Source organism: Hemitrygon akajei, chromosome 13 (genome assembly GCF_048418815.1).
Source record: "Hemitrygon akajei chromosome 13, sHemAka1.3, whole genome shotgun sequence".
NCBI lineage: Eukaryota > Metazoa > Chordata > Chondrichthyes > Myliobatiformes > Dasyatidae > Hemitrygon > Hemitrygon akajei.
Genome location: NC_133136.1, coordinates 80,116,846 through 80,141,104, shown reverse-complemented (window position 1 = coordinate 80,141,104; position 24,259 = coordinate 80,116,846). Strand labels below are relative to the sequence as shown.

General features: G+C 37.0%; 1 protein-coding gene across 1 annotated transcript in view; it reads left to right on the top strand.

Annotated features, from left to right (window-relative positions):
* ncapg (non-SMC condensin I complex, subunit G) overlaps window positions 1-18,199 on the top strand; it is a 61,649-nt gene extending 43,450 nt beyond the window's left edge. The window contains exons 16-22 of the mRNA XM_073064940.1: window positions 1,119-1,300; window positions 4,979-5,153; window positions 11,630-11,797; window positions 12,648-12,774; window positions 15,008-15,076; window positions 15,456-15,531; window positions 17,706-18,199. Coding sequence (XP_072921041.1) covers window positions 1,119-1,300; window positions 4,979-5,153; window positions 11,630-11,797; window positions 12,648-12,774; window positions 15,008-15,076; window positions 15,456-15,531; window positions 17,706-17,832 — 924 coding nt within the window. The 3' untranslated portion in view covers window positions 17,833-18,199. The remainder of the gene's footprint in view (window positions 1-1,118; window positions 1,301-4,978; window positions 5,154-11,629; window positions 11,798-12,647; window positions 12,775-15,007; window positions 15,077-15,455; window positions 15,532-17,705) is intronic.
* Window positions 18,200-24,259: the final 6,060 nt, after the last annotated feature.

Sequence of the window (24,259 nt, the reverse complement as noted above, 5' to 3'; positions counted from 1 at the left end):
TCACGGGATCTCAGGTGTCAATCAGGTTGCAGGTGGTGCAATCTCTCTCTCAACCAGCCCACTTTGCCCGAGGGCTTTACAATGTCCCTGCGAGTTGGCACGTCTGCAGTTCCCAGGTGTCTCCTGAGAACAATGCCACAGTCACCAGCTTTTGTCCCAGTGGAATGTCTTTCCATTTCCTGTGTCCATTCAGCCTGTCTCTCTCTCTCTCTCTTTTGGGTCATTGACCCCCCCTTTTCTAGGGCTCTTGCAATTCTCACAAAGGAGGGGGCTGGTATCATAACAGTATATAGTATATATTTTACCTTTCTATGCAGATAAAACACTTAAGAACGTATATTTCAGTGCCGGGATCGGGAACAGAAGTTCCCGAGTTCGATCCAGTGACAGATTGCTCCCTAGCGCGCTCTCCATCCTTGCCTGGTTGATGTGGAGGATCAAAAACCCAAAACCCAATAATTAAACCACTGCGTTGCTTAGTAATAAATGTAGCTTTCATCGGGGCAGGGCCTTTCTCATTTTATCCTTTAAAATTATTCTGATCGTTGACCGACTGTAGCCTAACGCTTTTCCAATGACCGATGGTGTTTCACCTCTTTCTGATCGCTTTATTATTTCCACTTTACTTTCAATCGTGGTCGTGATTATTTTCGTGAACAGAAACACTGCAGATTCAGAGCTGTGCCATTGGGTCCTAAGATCCGCTGCATTGAGACAGGTTGAATAAGGGACTTGAGCATCTGCGTTTTTTGGTATCCGCGAGGGGTCCCGGAACCAATCCCTCGTGGATGAAGAGGGCTGACTGTATGCTAAATTTTAGTCCTTTTACTATCTTGTTTAGTGATACAAATTACTATAAGCTTGTTGCTTTCATGAATACACTCTCACTGGATCTCTGAACTAATGTTTTATTTTGTCTTTTGTTATCTCCTTGTACCAACCACATTGCTTATACTTCTTGGTTATATCGTTCCTTACGTCTGTCAATATATTGTCTGAAATTATTAGGTGTGCTCCAATATTCCTATTCCCCACTGCCTTCTGCGTCTCCCATCCCCCTCCCCTTCCCACATGGTTACTAATGTTATGGGTGGTATAACTACTTGTGTTTTGTTTAGACAGCAGAACTGAAGACTGTAGCTGCTGAAGGTTTCGCTAAACTACTTTTTTCTGGAAGACTTTCTAGTCCCAAACTCCTTTCCCGGCTTATTTTATTGTGGTACAATCCTGTGACTGAAGAAGACACCTTCCTTCGACATTGCCTAGGGGTTTTCTTTCCTTTGTATGCTTTTACCAACAGGTTTGTAATTTATCTGCTGTTCCTGTTGTTTCATACATGTTTTCAGATATTCTTTAATTTTTTTGGGAGTTCCATAAAATAGAAAACTCTTGTTACAGTCAGAATCAAGTGTAAAACGTTATATGGTGGTACTTCGCTCAATGCTCTGAATGTGCTCCCAGGAACGAAAACAGCAATACAATCTGTGCAAAAAGTGGAGCTTATAAAAGAGAGGTGAATTACTAACAACGCTGATATCTAACACTGATCTGACATGAATCCCCACCTCCAGCGTTGAATTGCACTGTTTAGTGTGGAGAAGCAGTGTGTGAGGACCGGTCCTGAGTGGGGTGTTGATGCTCAGTGCTGAGATACAGGGCTTGATTGATTGCTCTGGCTGGTATGACGAGTGTGGGCCATTGTTGGAAATTGGCAATGCCTGCACTGTATGCTCAGCTGTCTTCTCCAACATTTGCTGTGCACCCCACAACCCCTTCTTTGCCAAACTGCAAAACCCTTTCGCACCCAGAGGGTTTTTATTGTAATAGGCTCAAGTGAGAGTTCAAGCAGCAGCTTCCATCACATTAAATAGAAGATAAGGGCTTTGTCATTCAAGTAGTTAAATATGTTCAAAAGGGAAATGACAATACAGGAGCAGGAACACTTACAGTGATTAGGTGAGACTTCACCTGGAATATGGTGTAAAGTTTTGGTCTTTTTACATAAAGATATGCATGCCATGGAGATTTACAGATGAGAAACAGTAAGAAGATTGGATTTGTATTCAGTGGAGCCTGGAAAATGAGAAGGGACAAAATTAAAACTTAGAAAGTTCTCACAGAACTCGGAATGTGCAAAGGATGTTTTCCTAGCTTAGCAAGCTAAGAGATTCAGGACTGAGAAAATGAATTCACACCAGGATTTGAAGGCTGTGTGGAGTTCACTGCCATAGAAGGCAGAAGGCCAAGTCGTTGAGCAATATTAAGAATAAATTAGTAGGTACAAAATGTTTCAAGGAGTTTATGGAGTAAGTGGGAATATGGTACCAAGACAGTCTTAATCATATTAGAAGGAAGAGCAGGCTCAAAGGCTATGTGGTACACTCCTGCTCGTTTCCTTTAATGTTTCTGTTTTACCATTCCCCTGCCTTAAATGCCGGCCATGATTCAGGCACACCACCATATACTGTGAGTCAAAGACTATAGATTTGAGCCCCACAACAGACTCGTCACAAAGATCTAAACTAACATTGTTACCTCCCATTTTGCTTTCAGAGGGTTCATCTTTAAGAGACAAAGTTATGCCAAGTCCATATCCACTTGAAAGGATAGGATACTGCATTTGATATCCAAGCTATTATTTATCCATCCATTAGCCTCACTGAAAGAAATTATTTATTAATAACATTACTGAGTTGATTTCCTAAAACCACATATCCACATGTTGTGCATTTCTGTGGTATGATGATGATTTGGTTGTAGTAGTAATGACTAAATGTTACCACGTATGTACCATTTATCATGGTTTTTTTTGTGAGAATTTGTATGTGTTTAGCTCTGCTTGTGTGTACTGTAGAACCTGTTTACAGTCAGTTAATTTTGCTGTTACTAAGGCTACGTCCACACTAGACTGGATAATTTTGAAAACGCCAGTTTCGTGTAAAAACAATAGGCGTCCATACCAAGTGTTTTTGAAAATACCTCCGTCCACATTAAAGCGAGTATTTGGGTGAATCTCCTCCTACCGGGCATGCGCAGGGCACAGCTACAGAAAACAAGTGACATGTTTGGGGTTGAATCTCGCTGTGAAAGGGTTGGTGTGCGTTTGCGCAGTTACAGACTAGAAAAACTTAAAACGAAATTGCCAAAAGACGGACAGCTGTTCGCTCTCATGCAGGAGGACTTAAAACTAAAAAAAAAAAGACTGGAGCGTATGGAGACAACCGACAGTGAGTTCACGGAAGTATGACCTAGCTGACGACGAACATTGAAAAACTGACTAACTACTATTTTCCTTTTTTGGCCTTAACATTTTCACATCTATGCCAAACATAAGCTACTACTTAAAAATGACATTTTGGAAGTAGTGACAATTGCATCTATTGAATGTTTGCACAAGCAATACATTAATAAAGCACCTTGTTAAAAGTATAAAACATGTCTGCATCAGTGTTACCTTGTATTTCCATACAATGTTACATTAGGCTGTAACACATCTGTTGTCAGAGAAGTACTTGCATTAATAGGTAAACCACCTTCAATAAAGCAAGGACAGAAAACAGGGCAAAGTAAGTATACTTATTTATTCAGTAAGTGCCCACTGTGTTCCAAGCAAGGAATCCTGGAGCACATCCTCAGCAGCTGCACAAGGGCATTTGGTGAGGGACGGTACCGATGGAGGCATGATCAGGTCCTGAAGACCATCGCTGAAGCCATCAGCACAGGAGTGGAGTGGGCGAAGCGGTCCCGACCCTCCAAGCAGACCATTGCCTTTGTCAGAGCTGGGGAGCAGCCAATACCCACCAAAAGAACATCTGCAGGTATCCTGACATCTGCAAGGCACTGGCTGCTGTTGGTGGACCTCGAAAGGCAGCTGAAGTTCCCCAACCATATCGCAGCCACCACCCTGCGACCAGACATTGTCCTTGTGTCTGAGTCTGCCAAGCAGGTGGTGATGCTGGAGCTGACAGTCCTATGGGAAGATCACTTGGAAGAGGCCTTTGAAAGGAAGCTATCTAAGTATGCAGGACTGGTCAGCAACTGCCAGCAGGCTGGATGGAGAGTGAGGTATCTCCCAGTGGAAGGTGGTTGTAGGGGATTCGCAGCCCGTTCCTTAGCCAGAGCCTACAGCAATTTGGGCATCAAGGGAGAGAGGGAAGAGGAGAGCCATCCGCAGTACCACTGATGCGGCAGAGAGGGCCTCAAGATGGCTGTGTCTCAAAGGAGGGGAGTCATGTGTAGCTAGCCATCTGGACACAAGCTGGGGTTTGATCAGCCCCGGCTGGGTCACCAGGAGAAGGGTGTATGATGTTGAAAGACCCGAAACACCTGATGATTCCAGGAACATTACTGATGATGTGTCTAGAAGCATCAGTAGATGTATGCACACAGTTGGTCAAAGTATTTGCTGAGTACATTTCTAACTCTTCTAGCTTCAGTCTCATTGCCACATGTTCTGAAATTGTTAAGTTGTGTGTGGGGTGGGGGGGGGGGGGGGGGGGGTTGTGTTCAAGAAAACAATGAATTGCCGCCATCTGTTCCGGCACGTTATAACAGTGTTTCTAGAAATCTCTGGTAACCCCGTCCACACTACTCTTGCCCAACAGGCATTTTCAAATTTACACAGTCTGGAGGACATTTTAGAAAAGCTCCGTTTTTGGGGGAGGAAAATGCTGTTTCAGTGTGGATGGAGGGCCAAAATGAAGAGAAAAAGCTTCGGTTACAGATTTATCCGGTCTTGTGTGGATGTAGCCTTAGTTGCAGAATATGAATCATTATGTTTCTGTCTCAGATGCTGTGCACGGTGTTGAAAAGTTGCAGCACATTGTTTTTATCCTGGATTTTCAGAGCCCATTTTGAAATTGCTCATTATTGTGTTACTTTACAAGAGAAACCCATTTTATAGTTAAAACTTCAAAACAAGTATTGATCAGTAAAACTAAATCAAGCTTATGTTAAATATTTACAATAATTCTCCTAGGAAAAATCAAGAATGTTTCCAGGAAGCTTTCTTACCTACTTTGAGGACCCTGTTCTATGCACCAGCTTCTTCTCCTTTAGCTGAAGTTAATACTCTTCATGTGGCAGAACTTTTTGTGGATTTGACTCGTGTAAGTGCAGCTAATTTGAAGAACAAACAAACAGAAGACTACCAGGTATGCTACAATAATAATATGTAGATAAGCAGTACCTTTCATTTACATAATTGCTTTGGATTTATGGAAACAAGTACTTGATAGAATTAAGCCTGCTTTGGTAATGTAATAGATAATGAACTAAATGTTTGGTATTTTGGAATTTAACCATGTGGTGCAAGTGACTTGGAGAAATAGATTTTTAAACTGGAAACTGCAAAAAGGGAATTGGCTATATATAGATATTAAGGTATGCAAAGAAGATGGTAATAATTTGGACAGTTAAATGAAGTGATGCAGCTGGAAATGAATATATATGTCAGGTGTTTCTAACAAGATCTTTCTTTTCTTTTCAAATCTTTTTATTGATTTTGAGAAAAAAACATAAGTAAAATATAAGTACAAAAACATTTGAGAGTACACAATAGATTCATTAATAATCAATTATATATTATCAATGTAAAAAGTCTCCCAAACTTATAATATTAATATGAAGGATTTAAAACGAAAAGCAAAAAAAAAACCCCAAAAAGAAGAAAAAAAAACAATATATAAAAAAAAACTAAAACTAACATGGGCAATTGTATAATGTTAAATACATACAGTAGTGCCAATGACTCCGAACCTCCATTTATACAATTCAGGATGGTAACAATAAGGTTCAGGATCAGACCATTTAATTCGCATGAAAATGTTGAATAAATGGTCTCCAAGTTTCCTCAAATTTAACTGAGGAGTTAAAGACCACACTTCTAATTTTTTCTAAACTCAAACAGGAAATGGTTTGAGAGAGCCACTGAAATACAGTTGGAGGATTAATTTCTTTCCAGTTCAATAAAATAGATCTTCTAGCCATTAGTGTAACAAATGCAATCATTCGCTGAGATGAAGCAGATAGACACATATTATCTATCATAGGTAGACCAAAGATTGCAGTAAAAGGATGCGGTTGAAGATTAATATTTAAAACTCTTGAAATGATATTAAAAATATCCTTCCAATAGCTTTGTAAACAAGGACAAGACCAAAACATATGGGTCAATGTAGCAATATCAGAATGACATCTATCACAGGTTGGATTAACATAAGAATAAAATCGAGCAAGTTTATTTTTAGACATGTGGGCTCTGTGTACAACCTTGAATTGTATTAGAGCATGTTTAGCACAAATAGAGGATGAGTTTACCAATAATAAAATTTTTTCCCATTGCTCAGTAGATATAGGACAATGCAATTCTTCCTGCCATTCCTTCTTAATTTTTTCTGATATATCTGGCTGTACCTTCATAATCATATTGTAAATGATAGCTACTAAACCCTTTTGATAAGGATTAAGAGTTAGAATTCTCTCTGTAATGTCCAATGGACATTCTTTCGAAAAAGACTTTAATTCATTATATAGAAAATTTCTAATTTGTAAGTATCTAAAAAAATGGGTTTTAGATAAATTGTATTTGTTAGACAACTGTTCAAAGGACATAATATCATCCAAAAACAGATCACGAAAACATGTTATACCTTTTGTTTTCCATAGGAAAAAAGCTTGATCTATAGATGATGGCCGAAAGAAGTAATTAGATATTATAGGACTTGACAGTATAAACTTATTCAAGCCAAAAGATTTACGAAATTGAAACCAGATTCGTAATGTATACTTAACTATGGGATTAGTTATCTGTTTATTAATTTTGAGTAACGAAAAAGGAAGTGAAGATCCTAAGATTGAGATCAATGAGAAATCTTGCACAGATTTACATTCCAAATTTACCCATTGCGGGCCAGCTACTGTAGTCAATTCTTGTGTCCAAAATATCAAATACCGTATATTAACTGCCCAATAGTAAAATCTTAGGTTTGGTAAAGCCAAGCCGCCCTCCTTCTTTGGCTTCTGTAAATATTTTTTGCCTAATCTAGGATTTTTGTTCTGCCACAAATAGGAAGATATTTTAGAGTCAACCATATCAAAAAAAGATTTAGGGATAAAAATTGGTAATGCTTGAAATAAATATAGAAATTTAGGTAGTATCATCATCTTAATGGCATTAACTCTGCCTACCAAAGACAAAGATAGTGGGGACCATCTATTAGCAAGTTGCTTAATTTGATCTATTAAGGGTAAAAAATTAGTTTTAAACAAATCTTTATGTTTTTTAGTAATTTTAATACCTAAATAGGTAAAATAATCTGTAACGATTCTATATGGTACATGATTATAAATTGGAATATACATATTTAATGGAAAAAGTTCACTCTTATTAAAATTCAATTTATAACCAGAAAAATTACTAAATTGAGCAAGTAAAGAAGAAATAGCAGGAATAGATCTTTCAGGATCAGATATATATAATAACAAATCGTCCGCATATAATGATACCTTATACATCGTCTCTCCACGGGTAATGCCTAAAATATTGGGTGATTCACGAATAGCTATAGCCAAGGGTTCTAAAGCAATATCAAATAATAAAGGGCTCAAAGGACAACCTTGCCTTGTACCGCGAAATAATTGAAAAAAAGGGGATTTTTGATTATTGGTAAAAACCGAAGCTAAAGGTTTATGATATATTAACTTAATCCATGATATAAATTTTGATCTAAAATTAAAATGTTGCAATGTATTGAATAAATATGACCATTCGACTCGATCAAATGCTTTTTCGGCATCCAAAGAGATAATACATTCTGGGATTTTAGATGTAGAGGTATAAGCAATATTAATTAATTTTCTAATGTTAAAAGATGAATAGCGATTTTTAATAAATCCGGTCTGATCCTCAGAAATAATCCGAGGTAATATATTTTCTAATCTAATAGCTAAAATTTTACTAAAAATCTTAAAATCCGTATTCAGCAAAGATATAGGTCGATAGGATGCACATTCAGTCGGGTCTTTATCTTTTTTAAGAATTAAAGAAATAGAAGCTTCATAAAAAGATTGTGGTAGTTTACCTATACTTACTGCATCTTTAAAAATTTTACAAAGCCAAGGAGAAAGTATAGAAGAAAAGGATTTAAAAAATTCTACGGAAAAACCATCTGGACCTGAAGCTTTACCCGAGTTCATTGAAAACTCTATTTCTATTTCAGACTCGGTAATAGGTGTATCCAAAAATACGTTATCTTCAACAGTTACTTTTGGAATATTCAATTTCCCTAAAAATTCATTCATAATAGAAGAGTCCTTAGTACATTCTGATTGATATAAGGAATTATAAAAATCTTGAAAGGCTTTATTTATCTCTTTATGGTCAATCGTCAAAGTACCATCTTGTTTACGAATCCTAGTAATTTGTCGCTTATCTGAAGCAATTTTCAATTGATTAGCTAGTAGTTTACCTGACTTATCTCCATATGTATAAAATTGAGCTTTCGATTTAATTAACTGACTTTCAATCGAGGAGGTTAATAGTAAACTATGTTCCATTTGGAGTTCCACTCTTTCTTTATAAAGTTCTTTACTAGGAGTTGATGAGTAGATCTTATCAATTGCCTTAATTTTATCAACTAATGTTAATATTTTGGAATTAGTTCGTTTCCTAACTCCAGCAGAATATGAAATAATCTGTCCACGAATATATGCCTTAAAAGTATCCCATAAAATTCCACTAGAGATCTCTGCTGTAGAATTTATTGAGAAAAACAAATCAATTTGCTGTTTAATAAAGTTAATAAAGTCAGAGTCCTGCAAAAGAACAGGATTAAGCCTCCAACTTTTCGTACTAATATATGAATCCGTCACCTTAATAGATAACTTCAAAGGTGCATGATCAGATATGATAATTGAGTCATATTTACAATCCATGACATCTGTAAGTAAATGCTGATCAATGAAAAAGTAATCAATTCTTGAATAACTATGATAGACATGGGAAAAGTATGAAAACTCTTTGTCATTAGGGTGTAAAAAACGCCAAATTTCACAAATAGCTGAATCAATCATAAAGGAATTAATAAGAGAAGCCGATTTATTCGGAAAAATTTGAATGGGCTTGGATCTATCCATCACAGGGTTTAAACAACAATTAAAATCCCCGCCCATTATCAATCTATATTGATTCAGATTGGGAAAGGATGTAAATAAACATTTAAAAAATTCAGGACAATCAGTATTTGGAGCATAAACATTAACTAGAAGAACTTTTTGATTACAAAGTAAACCAGTAATAAGCAAAAATCTACCCTGCGGATCTGAAATTGTTTCATGATGTATAAAAGCAGTAGATGAGTCTATAAAAATAGACACACCTCTCACTTTGGCTTGCACATTTGAGTGGTACTGTTGGCCCTTCCAGAACCTAAACAAGCGCTGACTATCCATCTTCCTTACATGAGTCTCTTGTATAAAGATAACATTAGCATTCATTCTATGGAATACTTTGAATACTTTTTTCCGTTTGATCAGATGATTTAAACCATTAGTATTCCAAGAAACGAAATTAATAGTCTTAACCATCTTATCAGTATATATTACAGTTAATACATAAGTTCGAAAGAAAAGTGAACTCATGAACCTGGAAGAAGGAAATAAGTTCAAAAGGAAACTGGAAGTCATAGCACTGCAGCCATTTTTGTAGTTTCATATGCGCCCATAAAATAAAACTAAGCGAAAAGCAAGCAAAAAACAAAAAAAGAAAGAAAAATCCCCCTCCCACCACCCTTGAAACCCCAAGAAAAAAGCCAAAAAAGGCAAGCGAGCGAGCTAATACTAAAACTACCCCCATGTCTCAAGACGGCAACTCGAACGTAATAGAGTTAAGAAAATACACACAACTCACATTATAAAAAGGGTTAATACTACAAAAGTTAAGATATAAAATTAGTGTTATAAATGTATATAAACAAAAAAGTTAAAAGAAAAGAATTAAAACAATAAATAAAAGTTTCAAACTTTCAAATACATCAAAACAGTTATGACGCTCCAAACACTGGAGTCAGTCGGGAAGAGGAAACGCCATTTTTTTTTCCTCAGTCTTAATATTCAGATGTTAAAAGTATAAAAGAAAGCGTATATCGTTTTTTATTTTAAAAAAAAGAAAAACAAAAGAGAGACCCTAATCGGTCATTTTCAACGCTAATAGATTAATAATATGAAAAACTATAAAATCAGCATAAACCCAGCAGGAAAAAAAAGAAAGCTTTAATCGTATATAAAAAATATATGCAAGCCATATAAAAAAAAAAGAAAGGACCCATATATCAAACCATAATAGATCCAAATCTATAGGCTAAATTACACTGATCAGCCCAATAGAATGTCATTGATCCAGGAAACCTTGAGCATCCGCTGGCGATTTAAACAGCCGAACAGTTCCATCTTCCAGGGCGACTCTCAGATGTGCTGGGAATAACAGCGCTTGCTTTTAGCCTTTCTGGTGGAAATTCGACATAACCGATCTGAAAGCCAGCCTAGCCCGTAATACTTCTGGGCTATAGTCCTCCAAGATACGAAACTTGAAATTTTGATGGGTTATCATACCTTTTTTACGAGCCACACGGATCAAGCGATCTTTGATATGAGGGTAGTGTATCCGCAAAATTATGTGCCGCGGCTTCGAACTTGAACTTGCATAAAATCTTGTTACCCGATGTGCTCGATCGATTATTGGGGGGGGATCCAGGACCTCTTTGCCCAGGACATCCACTAGAAATTTAGAGAAGAAAACGGTAAGATCACCGCTTTCAAATCCTTCCGGGATCCCAATTAACCGGAGATTTTGCCTTCGAGAGCGATTTTCCAAATCCGTAATTTTAACTTTATAACGATCCATCTGTTGAGAAGTCGAGGTTTGCTCTTCTTGTATTTTTTCAATCATACGATCTTTCTTACGAGCGGCTTCTTCAAGAGCCAAAATGCTTGCCTGTTGTTTTTGTGATTCCAGTGAAAGTTCCAGAAACTTTTCTTCGAGTGATTTCAAACGATCGTCATACTTCGAAAGCCTTTTGAATAATTTTTCCTCCATCTCTTCAAATTTAGCTTCCACAATCTTCGCAACTGCTTCTAAAGTTACCAATTCTTTCGTCTGTTTCGGTTCTTTTACTTTAGACATTTCAGCAAGTTAAGAATAATTCAAATAGTTTAAAAAGAAGAATTCAGTATATTTAAACCCCTTTAGAATAAGTTTAAGGGGTGTTTGTAGGCTAAAAAACGTAAAAGTTTTGGAGCAAAGCCTAAGTGCGGTTTACTCCATGAGCGCCATCTTGAGACCCCCAACAAGATCTTATTTGTGGATTACTGAACTGAGATAGACAATGGTTTTAAATAAGGTACAACTTATTATTTGTGTGTCTGGATTAAGCACCCACATCTATTGTGAGAATTTCAAAGAGGGATTCATATGGTCTTCTAGTCCTGACAAAGGGTCTCGGCCCAAAATGTCGACAGTGCTTCTCCTTATGGATGCTGCTTGGCCTGCTGTGTTCCACCAGCATTTTGTGTGTGTTGTTTGGTCTTCTATATGGTAGCCTGTGATGCTCTCTAAAATGTTTTATTTGCATAGGAACTTACAATTCATGATAACTTGGCTGTGAAGATTTGCAATGAAATATTGAAAGATCCAGATTCTCCAGATGTTCGAATATTTGTCAAAGTTCTGGGATTGCTTGATCTTTCGACAGGACTGCCATCACACACAGAGCAGTTGTGTGTTCTCCTGAATGAAATTAAGGTTATGTTTGTGATTTTTTTTACATCTATATTGGAAAGAAACAGATTGCTTTTTCTTAGAATTTGAATTAATTGACTTTAGTTTGGAGCTTAAGTTTAGTAAACTTGCTCTTATCCCTTGGGTTGATAAAAATAAACAAATTATTCAGTAACATAGCATGGGTTATCCCTGTAGCAATGTACAGTAGCTATTAGTCCCTTCATGCTGGTTTCCTGTGGAGAAATACTCTTAGTCCCATTTCCCCTCCATATTCTCCTCACTCTTCTCATGGCCTGTCCTGGACTGGAAGTGATGGGAAGCTCCCAGGCATACTTCCTGATTTTTCTGATATCATGGCTTAGCTCTGGTTACTTCATTTTTTGTTCTGTTCAAAGCAGTATAACCTGATATGAAGTGTCCTGAAATTAATTTGAAACGCACATCTTTTTCTCTGTTCCACCACCCAAGTCTCCTAGTGGAAGCTAACAGTTCCCATACTCTCATTTTAAGCCTCCTTCTACCGCATCATCAATTAACATTGATCTTTTGTTGAAAATTAACAATGTAACTGCAGTCCACTACTATTGTGTGTCAATATTTGAGTAATGTTTACAATATTTTATAAAATATTTGGTAAAGTTATCTATCACAATTTCTGCCTGCCATATCACTTATAAAGATGTTTGATTATCTAAACTTAAATAGATGGTATTGTTAAAGCAATGGTTATTAAAAATTCCAACATTTTGATAAATATGCTAGAAATAATTTTAGTGTATGTAGTGGTATCTTTGAAGAATGTGAAAAGATGGAAATTACAGTTTTGATATGAATTTGAAACCTAAATATGTTAATACTTATCTCCATGTAGGAAATGAAAAACAAAGTAAATCAGCGAGTCATTGAGAAAATTATTGCTCACTTAAATGGAGGATCAAGAGAAGGAGAAAAGCATAAATGTGACAACACAATGGAAAGAACAAAAGAAATTAACAATGGTATGGTCTGCTTTAGAATTTGTAAATTTAATCTTAAAGGACATATGAATTAGGAATAGGGGAACACCACTCACGGTCCCTCAAGCCTGCTCTGCCATTCATTAAGATAATGGCTGATCTAACTATCACTATTTTCTATAGTGATGGAGTCTGGGATCAGAATACATAGCCTTATGATAGAAGGGTGTTCTTTAGCTGGATGGTGATGAAACTGTGGAACTCGTTGCCACAGATGGCTGTGAGGGCCAAGTCATTGGTATATTTAAAATATAGATTGATGGGTTCTTGATAGTAGGGGTGTCGGTGACTATGGGGAGAAGGCAGGAGAATAGAGTCGAGTGAGTGACAAGCAGGAGGCAACAAGTGGGAATAAGGGGGTCCTTTTCTGGTTGGCTGTTAGTGACTGGTGTTCCTCAGGGGTCAGTATTGGGACCACTACTTTTCACATTGTTTGTCAATGATTTAGATAATGGAATTGCTGTGTGGATGATACAAAGATAGATGGAGGGGTAGGTATTGCTGAGGAGGCAATGTGTTTGCAACAGGACTTAGACAAATGGAAAGAATAGGCAAAAAGTGGCAGATGGAATACAGTTTTCGGAAATGTATGATAATGCATTATGGTAAAAGGAACATTAGTGCAGACTATTATCTAAGTGGGGAGAAAATTCAAAGATTAGAGGTACAGAGGGACTTAGGAGTCCTTGTGCAAGACTTCCAGAAGGTTAACTCGCAATTTGGGTCTGTAGTAAAGAAGGCAAACACAACGTTGGCATTTATTTCAAGGGAATAGAATATAAAATAAAGGAGATAATCCTAAGATAATAAGACACTAGTCAGGCCACACAGAGTATTGTCTCCATAACAGTTTTGGGTCCCATGTCTTAGAAAGTATGTGTTCTTATTGGAGAACGTCCAGAGGAAGTTCACCAGAATGATTCCGTGAATGAAGGGGTTAACATATGAGGAGTGTTTGGAAGCTTTGGGCCTGTACTCAATGGAATTTAGAAGAATGCAAGGGGATCTCATTGAAATCTACCAAATGTTAAAAAGGACTAGATAGAGAGGATGTTTCCTCTGGTACAGGTATCTAAAACAAGAGGACACAGCCTCAAACTTTTAGAACTGGAGTAAGGAAGAATTTTTTTAGCCAGAGAGTACCGAATTTGCGAAATGCTCTGCCACAGACAGTGGTGGAGGGCACGCTGTAGGCATATTTAAGGTGGAAGTTGATAGTTTCCTGATTGGTCAGGGATTCAAAGGATATGGCAAGAAGGCATGTGTATGGGGTTGAATGGGATCCGGGATCAGCCATGATGGAATGGCGGAGCAGACTCGATTCTCTGAATGGTCTAATGGTCTATGTTTTCTGTTTTACCGTCCTGTCTTCGGTCACTATGCTTAATTTGGATCTAGTTTGTCAACAGTCCTCTAATCCCTTGCAGTTTAACTTTGAGGGCAAAACTAGCATGCAGGACCTTGTCTAAAGCCTTACCAAAGTCCATGTAAACCATTTTTACTGCTCTGCTTTCATCAGTTTCCTTCGTTACTACTTCAAAAAAAAACCAAATCAAATCTTTGAGATATATTCTTGCCTGCACAAAATCATGCTCCTGCTTCTGGGTCCAGTGCTATCCAATTTGTATTCCAATGTACATGCAAATCTTTTTATAATTAATAATTATCTAACATATCAAATTTTATGTGGTATTTTTATTCTGTGCAAGGAAAGAATTTAACAGACTGAGTTGAGTATTAAGCCTATAGGGATTATGGCAAGAATAACACAAAATGTTGGAAGAACTCAGAAAGTCAGTCAGCATCTTAGAATAAATTGTTTAGATCTCTTGCATAGGCTCTTGTGCAGTCATGGCAGGAGTTAGGAAAATGCTATCTCAGGTAAATAATGCTGTGGTGGTATGGGCATTGGATAGCCTAATATTCTGTCATGAGGCTGGAAGGTGCACCGTGATCATCTCATGAAGGAAGAGATCAATGTGTGTAATTCTCATGGGTTACTTTACTATTCAGTCGTTTCTGTTTCTACCTAGTGTCTACATTCTGAAAGCTATTTTCTATATTTTGAGAATTAAGCAGTATTGATGTATCACATGCAATCTTGGGAAAACTAATTCACCATCCCCACTTAAACTTGTTTTAAAATGTGATCTTTTGACTACTTTGCATCATTGAAAGGATTGAAGGGAACATTTGACTGTTTTCTTTATTGCAGATGAGAATAAATCCCAAGTTGAAGAGAGTGTAAATGTTTCAGAACATCAGAATAATGAAACAGTAAATGGTAAGTGGGGGGAAAGAAATGAACAAAACCACTGAAGAAGGTAATTTTAATTTATTTTATGCACCATGGCTGCTGCGGGGTTATAGAAAGGTGCATTAGTCGTCTTCAGACTTTTTTTTACATATGTATATCTATTGTACTTGTTGCCAGTCTGAAGGAAAAATGGAAAATACTGAATGTACTCCATACTGACAGAATGCCATTGGTGGTGTGTGATTATATATTATTTCCATAAAATAGTTTTCATTTCAATTTGTATAAACTGATTTTTATCCTAAATTTTGTCTTTACATATAGTTGGAATATTAATATAGAATAAAGTTTATCCAGATGTTATATCTACCGGAAATGAGATGTCTGTACTTTGCTTTATAACAAGGTAAAGGTGTATCAACTGCCAAATCTGTAACCAGAAGCAGAAGGACCAAGAAAGTACCAGATCCCTCTGATGAAAGGCAAGTATTGATAAATTGTCAATGCTTTAAGGTTTCTATAAATGCACTGATTTATGATCTTTAGTGAAATAAGTTAAGATGGATGTTAGTGTTGCAAATCACCTCAGATTAGCTGACATTTATTCTGTATTAATTAAAAAATCCATATATCATAGAAAGTCTAACTAAAACACATATCCACCCTGGTCTGTATGAAAGCACAGATCAAACATTGGAGGTATTAGAAATTAGGATAGAATTTGCTATTTTTTGGACCCATATTGTGATCGTAATGCTGAGCTGATGAGTTTTCATAAAATACTTCACATAATTTAAAAAGGAGAGAATCTTTATGATTTATAATACTTTGCAATTTCCATCAAGGGTAATGCTTAATTTTTTATTTCTACAGTAGTTAATTGCTTTGGCTAATTTTTTATACAATTGTTAATCTGTTTATAGTAAAATAAAGAATTGAATTGACTTCATTACTTACATCTTCTATCTACATAATGAGTAAATATCTTTATGTTACGCCTCCGTCTAAATGTGCAATATGCAATTTATAGTAATTTATAATAAATAGTATGTACAACAGGATAGTCAATATAACATAGTGTGTCAGCATGAATTAATCGGTCTAATGGCCTGGTGGAAGAAGCTGTCCCAGAGCTTATTGGTCCTGGCTTCTGTGCTGCAGTACCATTTCCCGAATGGTAGCAGCTGGAACAGTTTGTGGTTGGGGTGATTTGGGTCCCCAATGATCCTTCAGGCCCTTTTTACACACCCGTCTTTATAATTGTCCTGGATAGTGGGAAGTTCACATCTACAGATGCGCTGGGCTGTCTGCACCACTCTCTGCAGAGTTCAAATAGATAATGGACAATAATGCTGCCATTCTCTTCCTTCCTCTGTGTGGTGAACTACATATACCTGTCTGGACACGCCCCTCTGCTGACTGCTCCTGTGGCTCCTCCCACAGACCCCGGTATAAAGGCGATTGGAGGCACTGCTCCTCCCTCAGTCTCCAGGATGTTGTGTGGTGGTCTCTTGCTGCTAATCGTGGTCTCTTGCAGCTAATAAAAGCCTATCATTGGCCTCCCGTCTCCGAGAGTTATTGATGGTGCATCACTCTGTCCCATCAAAAAAATTCATTAAGACCTAATCCATTACATTTGGCACAGTCCAGTATACTTAAGTATGGACTACGTTCAGTTTCCTTTGAATTTTTTATAAGGGCACCTAAGAAAGTACTTATATTAATGTTTTACAATTGTGCAATGTATTTTCTTGTACATTGTAAGGAAGCTTTTTGGAAGTTCAAAATTATAGTGTCAAAAAACAACAATATCCTTGTGAATTACAAAGATTTCACTAAATGTTATACAATAACACTAACTTTATCTTTGTGTCAATAATATATTTAGCAGGGCATTTTCTTGGTAAGAATGAAAACTGTTTCCTGAGTAGTTAGTCTGCAAGTACAGGGAAATTCGGATCTAGAATGAGGCTGTGCATTATCTGGAAATATTTAACAATATCCACTTGAATGATTTAGATAGGTGAATTTGATACCTATGCATCATTTCTTTGTGTCTGAGAAGCAGAGAGTAGACAGGAACCACCATAATTGGAATTTGTACATTGTACTAGATGAAAAGTAGCAACACCAGTTGCTTCATAAAATATAAAAGTTGTGTGGAATATGTAATGTGTCATTGTGATAATACAGTCAATTTTGAGATTACTTGAGCTGGAAGGGCGACTGCATCAAAGTGAGTAGATAGATATATTTCAAATAGGAAATGGTAGAAAAATTTTCTTAAAACAGTCTTCCTAACCTGCTGTAGCATAGATAAAAGTAACTGATTTTTGTTGAGCTTGCAACAGTATTGAAGTTTATAAGCATATTTTGGGCAATTACATTTCTAATTCCAATATATCTTAGTAGTATGTTGTTTCTGCTTGCACAATAGGGTGAGTAGGCGAGCATCATGTAAGTGAGGCAAGAACAGAGTTTTTCAACTTCTAAGCTTTAGCTTTTAGTGTAAAAATTTGCTACACAAATCTTAAAGAAAACTGAAAATCGTGGGTTTTGCACACAATCTCCTTTCTCTGTAAATATTTTGCTGAAACTCTTGAGTTTATTGCCTCTTGAATTTGATTGTAAAATTAATAGCATGATTTTATTTCAGTGACAGCCACGATTTTGTAACTCCAGCTCCTTCAGTATCCACAAGATCTTCAAGACGAGCAAAAACAGCAGTGCTGGAAAAAACAAAAATTAACCTTTCTCAATTACTGGACGAAGGAACTGATTAGCCTCAAAACTATATTGCAAATATCTGCTATTGTAATATACTGTGACTTTTCTATTACCAAATAATTCAGCTGTTGCATTTATTAGTTAGCATTAAATTGAAATACTACTATATTTAGCATTTTTAATTGCTTTGCCATATATAAAATAATATTCTTTACAAGTAGCATTTCTTATTTTGGCATAAAACTGTCAATATATCAATGGAAAAATATTAGAATTATTTCCTTATTATTGCATTGGAAAATGGCCTTTCGAATGAGTGATTTCTTTCTTTCCCATTGCTATGTTGTCAACTTGGTGTTTTCTACAGAAGAAGTTGCTTAAAATTATACTACAAATTAAACAATGCTTTTTTAATTGGGGAAATGTGTTGTTCATGGTTTAACATTTTATTTTAGATCATGTCTATAGAATAACATATTTTGATCTTTTAAAAACAGAGAAGTTTGTTGTTATAAATGATGCTGCGTAGCTCAGAGTTAAACCTGTACCTTAATCAGCAGTAAAACTAGATGAAGGAATACAAAATTTCATTGACGTTTTCTACAACTGAACGGTCAAAACTAGATATACTTTGTATTGACTTAATAACCAGTCAGTGTAGATCACAGGAATTCCATATTCCATGGGTCAATAATTGAAGACATTGAAGTGGTCTTAATGGGTCCTATTGAATTGTTGGACTCTAGTTAAGTGAACACTGTTTAATAACTATCTCAAAAGAAATAAGCAACAACTCTTGATTGGAATAACACATTGAACAATCGGAGGAGAACAATATCATTATGAATAATGCTACCTTTTCACATAACATATTCAATTGGTGAGGAAGCTGCCCTCCTCAAAAACAATTAGTGATGACCAATATATGTATACTAGGTTTGTTTATACCCTTCTCATCCTGTGGATGAATTGAAAATGCAACTTCATTTGGTTTTGTATTTTAAAAGTAGACTTTGTTGGAATTAGAACAGGGAAACTTACCGAAGGCTATTACACAAGAAACCAAAAGTGGTGAAAACACTGGTGAAATGAAATTATGATGAATAATCCTATATCCATTCAACCTTTGCTATGTACCTGTTAGAGCTGTACCAATGATAATCTCTTCCCCAAATGTAAAACTTGGGTAGATTGGCTTTGCACATTTTGTGCAGAATTTTAGTGTAACATTAAAGGTCACATGTATACAAATTACTACAAGTTGAATTTCCTCACTTCTGCAGGTTGCCTGATACAAATGCTCAAGTGTCAAGGTATTCTTAACAGGATGCAGCTATTTTTAATCTTTCCTCTTGTTGCTGCTTTATTTTCCCATTTTTTTCCATTGCTAATCATATTACCAGCATCTTGTATACAAGACACTCATTTAGATGTAATCAGAGCACAAATCAACTGAACCGTACAATAGGATGTTCCATTGACCTAGTCTCAGCATCTTCATTTTACAGATTTATTCTGTCCTTTGTGTAAAGAAGTACTCTCCATTGGTGAGTACTTGTTGCTGAGATCATATTTTATTACCGCTATTTCCAAACTTGCTGCTAGAGTTAATAATTCTCCATGTAGTTAAAAATTTTAATCATAAGTATTTCAGTTAGGTCATTGTTAAACTTTTCCATTTGAAAATATGTGCACTTGCAATCTGTCCTTAACATAACCCATTCACCGGTTTGCACAGAACACCTTGCAAGACCAGTATGAGCAGGACTGTACTTAACTGGGGTTTGAATTAAGAATTTATACAACTAATATGGCTTTGTTTCCTTTTTATATTACAACAGTACTAAGATAACAGCCCAACAATATATTTTTTAAATTCTTTCTACCCAATTGCCATCTTCCTGTGATTTTCTCTGTTTAGATCCTTAAAGATCTTACTTCCTCAATGGTGCTTATTTTATAAATATTCTGATCCATACATCCAAAATGGATGGCCTCATGCTTCTCTGTACTTAACTCTGTCCAAGTGAGTAGAAGGGATGGTAAATACTTTGGAGTAAAATCAGAAGTAAGGGAGCAAGGCTTGATTTCATGGTCCCTTTAAAAGTGGCCACTTTAATTGGCTGACAATGTTGTGGTCTCTTAATTTACAGGAATTAATGTTGTAATATTGATGATTAACTGTTTGTTTCCAAATTGTATCAATTTGCTATTTTATGCCCTGAGACAGAACACTTCTAAGGTGGTTTTAAATCAGTTAGACAGATGAAAATGACTATAAGCTTAAATATCAAAGCACTTAAACAATTAACCATTTACTAAATATTAACCAATGCTCACCCTTGTCCATGGAAGTTACTTCTCTCCAATGAAGTGAATGTACTTGTTTGCCGTACACCAGGTATAATTGAATACAGGTTTAGCAGGTAGATGCTCCAGCACCAGCCTAGTTTCGGAGTGTGGTTAGGAAATTTCTGAAGAATAGCTAGCAGGTTTGGAGCTATTGCATTTGCACAGGAATCCTGAACTTCCTGGCACACATCACTTACCAGCTAGCAATCTCTACCAAATTTAAGCTCAATGCTGTCTGAGCTTGCATAAAGCTGAGCTCTTCCATCTCCTTAGTCTCCAACCTTTTTTGTTTGGTCAGGAATGGTTGAGCTCCTTGCTACAGATCTCTAACTTCACCTGTAAATATTCCATTCAGCTTCCAGGACTGAGAGCATAATATGACTTGCAATTTCTCTCCTCTTAAACTCCACTAGGGTAGATCTCTATATTCACCATAAACATTGTCATTAAAACTTGCTGACAAGGGACTTAAGAGGACAGAAAAGAATGTTGCAAGTTTAAGCATGGGGAAAAAATACTATGTTCGCTATTGTTAAAAGATGAAACGAAGGACAGATTTTGAGTTGAAGGATAACCTCAGTGGAAAAAAATAAAAGAACATTTGAAGCAGAGAATGCATCAAAGGGTTAGTGAAGGAGAAGAATGATCCTCTTAGTATTCAGGGTGTGTTGAATGTAAGAATTCTTGACAGTTGAAAGGAAGAATACCCTTATTGTTAAAGCAACGAATGAGAATTGCAGCTCAAGAAACTGACGTACAACAAGCTGTTGCTGCAGCAGGAGACAAGTTGGGAACATGGGTGGCAGTGTCTTTCACTGAGTGTGGCAGCTTCAAGGATATTTAATCATCATGGATGGCCTGAATTGTGAAAGGTGAAATTAAAATATGGATCCTTATGTAACAGGTCAAAGCTGCAGCCAGTAATATATTTCCAAATTAAAATCAAGGGAAATGATGTAATTGATAAATTAAGCTATTGCAGTGTTGAAATAAACAAAATAGTTGAATTACTTTTCAGACTGATAACTTTTTAGAAAATTAGGTGTAAAAATTTTTTAAGATGCAGAGAAAGGTAGTGAACCCAAAAAAGGAATATATAGAGTAAGGTACAAACTCAGAAGGGTTTGTTAGTAGCTAAATTTGTATACAAAGGGTATACAAGTACTAATAAAATAAACAAGTTAGATCTGAAGGAAGTGTACAAAGCAATGGAGTTGTTAGTCTAAACTTCATGTGCGACATTTCCTTTTCTATGTAACCACCAGTATGCCTAGGACTTGCTGGGAGATGAAATCCTTGGCTTTCAGGAGTTATTAAAGTCTGGTTAAGAAAAAAAAAGGTGCGTAATAGGTAGGAACAAATGTACTTATGGAGTACTGTATAAGAAATGCAAGAGAACACTTATGAAAGAAATCTAAAAGAAGGCATGAGGTTGCCCAAGCAGACAAGGTGAGGGAGAATTCAAGTGGACTCTGGTAATGTTGAGAGTAGAAGGATCGCGAAAGGGATATTGGTCCTCTGGAAGATCAGAATGGTAATCTATGCATGGAGCCAAATGAGATGGGGGCGATTTTAAATGGATTTTATGCATCTGTATTTACTCAGGGGATGGATACAGAATCTAGAAGTGAGGGAAAGCAGCAGAGGCCATGGACCCTATACAGATTACAGAGGAGGAGATGTTTGCTGTCTTGATGCAAATGGGTGGATAAACCCCCAGGCCCTGACAGTGTGTTTTCTCGGACTCTGGGAGGCAAGCACGGAAATTACAGGGACCCTAGCAGAGATATTTAATTCATTCTTAGTGACAGTTGAGGTATTGGAGGAGGTTAGCTAATGTTCCGCTGTTTAAGAAAGGTTCTAAATATAAACCAGGAATTTATAGACCGGTGAGCCTGACATCTGTAGTGGGAAAGTTATTAGAAGGTATTTTAAGTGACCAGATTTATAAGTATTTGGATAGACACAGACTAATTAGTGATAGTCAATTAGTGCCTAATGTTATAGTGTTTTTCAAGGAGGTTACCAGGAAAGTTGATGTAGGCAAAGCAGTGGATGTTGTCTATGTACATGGACTTTGGCAAGGTCTTTAAAGAGGTCTCCACATGGGAGATTAGTCAATAAGATTCAGTCGCTTGGCATTCAAGATGAGGCAGTAAATTGGATTAGGCAGTGGCTCTGTGGGAGAAGCCAGAGAGTGGTAGATGATTGCCTCGCTGGCTGGAGGCCTGTGACAAATGGTGTGCCTCAGGGATCGGTGCTGGGTCCATTGTTTGTTGTTAATATCAATGATCTGGATGATAATGTGGTTAACTGGATCAGAAAAATTTGTAGATGACACCAAGGCAGTGAGGAAGACTATTGTGGCTTGCCGTGGGATCTGGACCAGCTGGAGAAAAGGTAGTTGGAATTTAACACAGATGTGTGTGAGGTGTTGCACTTCGGCAGGACCATCCATGGTAGATCATACTGTGGCGTGCAGTAGCAGAAAGATCTGGAAATACAGGTCCATAATTCATTGAAAGTGTCATCACGGGTAGATAACGTGAAGAAAGCTTTTGGCACGTATTGAATACAGGAGATGAGATGTTATGTTAAAGTTGTATAAGATGGTGGTGATATCTAATTTGGAGTATTGTGTACAATTTTGGTTACCTAACTACAGGAAAGATGTAAATAATGTTGAAAGAGTACGGAGAAAATTTACAGGGATGTTGCTGGGACTAGAGGACCTGAGTTATAAGAATAGATTGAATAGGTTAGGGCTATTCCTTGGAACAATAGACTGAGGGGAGATTTGATAGAAGTAAATGAAATTATGAGGGGATTAGATAGGGTAAATGCAAGCAGACTTTTTCCACTGAGGTTGAGTGGGACTACAACCAGAGGTCATGGGTTAGGGGTGAAAGGTGAGAAGGTCAAGGGGAACATGAAGGAAACTTCTTCACTCAAGGGTGGTGAGAGTGTGGAATGAGCTGCTGGCACAAGTGGAGAATGCAAGCTTAATTTCAACACTTAAAAGAAATTTAGATAGGTACATAGATGGTAAGGGTATGAAAGGCTATGGTCCAGGTATAGGTCAACGGGACTAGACAGCTTAAATGGATTGGATGGTCTGAAGGGACTGTTTCTGTGCAGTACTGTTTTATGACTATGGGGCTTTCTCAACCCATAGCTAGATTCTTTAAGGAAATCAGTGGCTAAGTCCTGTCTTGCTGAGATATCACACTGGGAACTTTGGATCGTGCAAGATTTGAGACTATTGATGTTAGTGGGCATTGTAGTACTTTGAATATGAAGTCAGAGCATTAGTTACTTAAAGCTCCCTGTTGTAGTGTAAGTAATTCTATATTTCTGTCTAGGTCGCATTCATACTAGGACCAAGGTTAACCTGAAATACCGGCCTGAAAATGTTCAAAGGCTGAGCTTCTAGTATTCATTAAACAATAGCAGCCTCTGATGATATGTGTACAGGACAAGGCTCTGGACTGCTTCCCGTAGCACAAGTGTCACCCATTAATGAAGGTGAACAATTGAGGTGAAATTCACAGTTGCCTCTTGTGAGTCTTTGGCTGTCTGAGAAAAATGTATTTAAAGATTGTACCCTCAAAATCTGGCAATAGCTGATACTCTACTGGGTTGCTGAAATTGTTATATTTTTGTACGCTGTTGAGCCATGAAATACATAGGGGAGGCTTTGCAAACCCGAGTAGATACCACGAGTGCCTTCTCCATACAATAAGAAAGTACGTTGTAACAGCAGAATTAGGCAATTTGGCCCATCTAGCTCTGTTCCACATTCAATTACTTCTGGTTTATTTCCCTCTCAGTCCCATTTTTCCACCTTCTCCCTGTAACCTTTAATCCCCTTATCAATTAAGAACTATTGACCTCTGCCTTCAATACATCCCATGAGAGGAGATTCTTGGACCTGGCTGCCTCTGCCCTCTGCCAATGATTTGCACAGGCTTGCCACTTTCTGGATAAAGAAATGCTTCCTCATCTTAGTTTTAAACAGGTGCCTCTTTATTTTAAGCCTGTGCCCTCCGATCTTAGACTCTTTTATTGATGGAAACATCCTCTCCACAAGGCCTTCAGCATCCTTCCACATTACTGGTTAAGGGACACACA